This window comes from Bison bison, unplaced genomic scaffold (genome assembly GCF_000754665.1).
Source record: "Bison bison bison isolate TAMUID 2011002044 unplaced genomic scaffold, Bison_UMD1.0 scf7180017864249, whole genome shotgun sequence".
NCBI classification, from domain to species: Eukaryota; Metazoa; Chordata; class Mammalia; order Artiodactyla; family Bovidae; genus Bison; species Bison bison.
Window position 1 is genome coordinate 1,089,312 of NW_011494821.1, and position 1,738 is coordinate 1,091,049.

The 1,738-nt window shown below is 46.8% G+C and overlaps 1 protein-coding gene across 1 annotated transcript in view; it reads right to left on the reverse strand.

Annotated features, from left to right (window-relative positions):
• The window catches only part of C1QBP (complement component 1, q subcomponent binding protein), a 5,540-nt gene extending 5,243 nt beyond the window's left edge, over positions 1–297 (reverse strand). The window contains exon 1 of the mRNA XM_010847508.1: positions 2–297. Within this exon, the coding sequence (XP_010845810.1) occupies positions 2–169 (168 nt within the window). The 5' untranslated portion in view covers positions 170–297. The remainder of the gene's footprint in view (position 1) is intronic.
• Positions 298–1,738: the final 1,441 nt, after the last annotated feature.

The window sequence follows — 1,738 nt, forward strand, 5'->3', positions numbered from 1 at the left end:
TCAGGAGGCCGGGCAGCTGCACCGACCTCGCACGCACGCTGAGCAGCCCGAAGGGCCGGGCGCATGGCCGGGACGCGGGCTGCAGCCGCGGCAGGGAGGGCGCGGCGGCGCGGAGACCAGCGACGGCAGTACCCAGGACGCGGGGCACGCAGCGCAGCAGCTGGAACATTTTCGCAGCGGAGGCGGTGGCGAACACGTGCAGATTCGAAATACAACTCTCGCTCAGAAGGACAACTCCTTGTCGCTGCGCCCCCTAGATCTGGGACCGCCGCCGGAAGTCCCGCCCCGCGGCCGGGAAGTGCTTCCGCGCCGCCGCTTTGCAGACCAGAAGGCACAGTGGGCAGGACCCTGCCCTCTGCTGGTGGCCTCCGGTGTAGCCTCCCAGGGAGGCTTGGAATCTGATTCCTAAACTTCTTTAGTTCCTTGAATCTTCAGGAACTAAAGTTTAGGAATCCTGAAATGCGAAGTCAAGTGGGCCTTAGGAAGCATCACTACGAACAAAGCTAGTGGAGGGGATGGAATTCCAGTTGAGCTATTTTAAATCCTGAAAGATGATGCTATGAAAGTGCTACACTCAATATGCCAGCAAATTTGGAAAACTCAGCAGTGGCCACAGGACTGGAAAAGCTCAGTTTTCATTCCAATCCCAAAAAATGTTCAAACTACTGCACAACTGCACTCATCTCATACACTAGCAAAGTAATGCTCAAAATTCTCCAAGCCAGGCTTCAACAGTACGTGAACTATGAACTTCCAGATGTCCAAGCTGGATTTAGAAAAGGCAGAGGAACCAGAGATCAAATTGCCAACATCCGCTGGATCATTGAAAAAGCAAGAGAGTTCCAGAAAAACATTGACTTCTGCTTTATGGACTACACCAAAGCCTTTGACTGTGTGGATCACAATAAACTATGGAAAATTCTGAAAGAGATGGGAATACCAGACCACCTTACCTGTCTCCTGAGAAATCTGTATGCAGGTCAGGAAGCAACAGTTAGAATTGGACATGGAACAACAGACTGGTTCAAATCAGGAAAGGAGTAAGTCAAGGCTGTATATTGTCACCCTGCTTATTTAACTTATATGCAGAGTACATCATGTGAAATGCAGGTTGGATGAAGTACAAGCTGGAATCAAGAGTGCCAGGAGAAATATCAATAACCTCAGATATGCAGATGACACCACCCTTATGGCAGAAAGTGAAGAGGAACTAAAAAGCCTCTTGATGACAGTGAAAGAGGAGAGTGAAAAAGTTGGCTTAAAGCTCAACATTCAGAAAACTAAGATCATGGATGGCATCTGGTCCCATCACTTCATGGCAAATAGATGGGGAAACAATGGAAACAGTGAGACTTTATCTTTTTGGGCTCCAAAATCACTGCAGATGGTGACTACAGCCATGAAATTAAAAGATGTTTGCTTCTTGGAAGAAAAACTATGACCAATCTAGATAGAATATTAAAAAACAGAGACATAACTTTGCCTACAAAGGTCCATCTAGTCAAAGCTATGGTTCTTCCAGTAGTCATGTATGGATGTGAAAGTTGAACTATAAAGAAATTTAAAAGAATTGATGCTTTTAAACTGTGGTGTTGGAGAAGACTCTTGAGAGTCCTTTGGACTGCAAGGAGATCAAATCAGTCCATCCTAAAGGAAATCAATCCTGAATATTCATTGGAAGGACTGATGCTAAAGCTGAAACTCCAATACTCTGGCCACCTGATGCAAAGAGTTCTCT